General features: G+C 42.2%; 1 protein-coding gene across 1 annotated transcript in view; it reads right to left on the bottom strand.

The window, feature by feature from the left end:
* LOC137651536 (protein FAM200C-like) overlaps positions 1-756 on the bottom strand; it is an 807-nt gene extending 51 nt beyond the window's left edge. The window contains exon 1 of the mRNA XM_068384764.1: positions 1-756. This exon is cut by the window's left edge and continues 51 nt beyond it. Coding sequence (XP_068240865.1) covers positions 1-756 — 756 coding nt within the window.
* Between the last annotated feature and the right edge of the window lie 1,744 nt (positions 757-2,500).

Raw genomic sequence — 2,500 nt, 5'->3', positions numbered from 1 at the left:
AAGCTCATTCAGGTGACTGAACATGTCTGCAAGAAGTGCCAGCCTGTACTGGAATGCCTCATCGGAAACAGCAGCTTTCAGATCTCCTTTGTTCCTTTCTTCCAAAAATTGTGTAACTTCGGGGAGCAAATGCACAAGCCGATTTAACATGTCGCCTTTCGATAACCAGCGAACGGCAGTGTGGAACAGCAGTCCTTCGTAGTCGGATTCCATATCCTGGCACAACCGTCGAAATAGTCGAGTGTTGAGGGCGCTCGCTTTGACAAAATTCACAAGCTTGATTGCCGTATCAAGCGCTTCTTTGAGCGGTTGTGTCATCGTCCTTGATGCGAGCGCTTCTCGATGTATGATGCAGTGCAGGGTCACAACCTTAGGATTCTTCTGCTTCAGTAGTTTCGCGAATCCAGACCTCGCACCCAACATAGCAGGAGCCCCAACTGTGCAGGCATGGACGAGCTTGCCCCAGTCCAATCCTTCCTCCTCAAAAAAGGCGTCGACAAGCTGCATGACGTTGGCGGCTTGGGTTGTTGTTTCCAGTGGGTGGCAAAACAGCAAGTCCTCTTCGATGCTTTGGTCGTGGACGTATCGAACGAAGACAATTAGTTGAGACAAATTTGCCACATCCACAGACTCATCCAGCTGAATTGCAAAGACGGGAGACGCTTTGACCTTTGCCAAGAGCTGCGACTTGATGTTGCACGACATGTCGAAGATGCGGGACTTGACAGTGTCGTTGGACAGAGAAACTTGCTTCATCTTCGACACCGCAGATTCGCCAAGCAAAATGCCAGCGCACAACACAAGGCACGGCTTTATGAGCGTATGAGTAATTACTTAATAATGGGAGCTCTGTTACCCACCTGTTACACCAAGGAGAGACGCGACAGGAGTGAGTTTGCGGGGAGCAGCTGTTGACATTTCAAACCCAACAGTGTTGTCACTTTTACCCAAACATGACATACAATACCTCATATATTGGTTGTTTTTGTTATTAAAACAGTCTGTAAATGGTTGTGATTTGTAAAGTAAGTCAACATTAAATTTTGAAGCACTATCGATTATTTGTGGGTGGAAACAAATTCACGAAATGTGACAACAAGACAGTGGTTCTTCTGTCCGACCGGTCATTCCCCACTTGGCAACTCCGCCATTCCCCACCAGTGGGGAATTCCCCACAGGTTAAGAACCACTGTGTTAAATCTTACATGTGCGGGGGTAGGTCGAAAAGTTCCAGGAAAATTATCGAACGATGTATCTACAAAGGAATGATACAACCCAATAATATGGTAAATAATCATCTGTGATGTAGTGATCCATATAGACTTATTACCTCAGTCATCATCTTGCAACCGTGGCATTAACATTAGATTCAGAAAGGTAATTTATTGAGCCGATGGAAAATCTAAATTTAGAGATCACGACTAACATCAAATTCCTAACCAAGCTTGTTTGTAAACCAGGAAAAATTATTGAACCTTAACGATAAGTTTATAGAGATTCTCCTCCATCTAAATCAGTTGTTTAAGATTGAATGAAGTGATTTAAGAATGGTCGGGGGGACCTCAAAGACAACCCCAAAAATGGACGAACATTGACTGCAACACAAGAAAGAACCGTGGCTTTGGTGCAGAATCTAGTGGATGAAGATCGTCGCATTACTATAGATATGATAGCTAATGAGACTGGGATCTCCTATGGTTCAGCATTTGAAATTTTAAATAAAAATCTTGGTTTGAGTAAACTGTCACCACTTTGGGTCCTAAAAGCGCTGCGTGAGGACCAGCTGCACCAAAGAGCTGAACTCTCTCTGGTAGTTTCAACAAATATTGAATCAAATGAATCAAAGTTTTTTTTACCGTATTGTTACTTGAGATGAAATGTTGACCCATCAATATGACAAAGATATTAAAATTATATCAAGAGGTTACCAAGAGGTTCAGCTGCACCCCTGAAGTTCAAAGTAGCGAGATCTACTCAGAAGGTTATGGCAGGTGTTGTGGGACTCCAGGGGAGTGATTTTGATTGATTTCCTTGAAGGACAAAAATCGATCACGGGGAACTAATACAAATGGGTTTTGCAAAAACTGAAGACTGCATTGGCTAAAAAACGTCGAGGGAAGTGTCACCGCAGAATTTTGTTCCATCATGATAACGCACCTGCACATTCATCAAAGGTTGCAAGAGAAGTTCTAGGGGAATTTAAGTAGAAAACTCTTCCTCATCCCCCCTATAGTCGTGATCTAGCTCCTTTAGATTTTTTTTCTGTTCCCAAAACTAAAGGCACACTTATGAGGAGTCCGGTTTGAATCTCTGGATACTGCTAAACATGCTGTTTCAACATGGTTTAATGGAAAGGCCCAAAATTTCTATAAATAAACAGAGTTGCAGAGTTGGAAGCTGCACCCAGAAAAATTTATTGAGTTTGATGGTATATATGTAGAAAAATTATGTTGGAATTTGTTTAAATAAAGAGTATATCTAATATTTCCTGGAAATTATT

The sequence above is a fragment of the Palaemon carinicauda genome, chromosome 13 (genome assembly GCF_036898095.1).
Source record: "Palaemon carinicauda isolate YSFRI2023 chromosome 13, ASM3689809v2, whole genome shotgun sequence".
Lineage (NCBI taxonomy): Eukaryota > Metazoa > Arthropoda > Malacostraca > Decapoda > Palaemonidae > Palaemon > Palaemon carinicauda.
The sequence above is the reverse complement of the archived record's forward strand: the minus strand, read 5'-3'. Positions and strand labels throughout refer to the sequence as shown.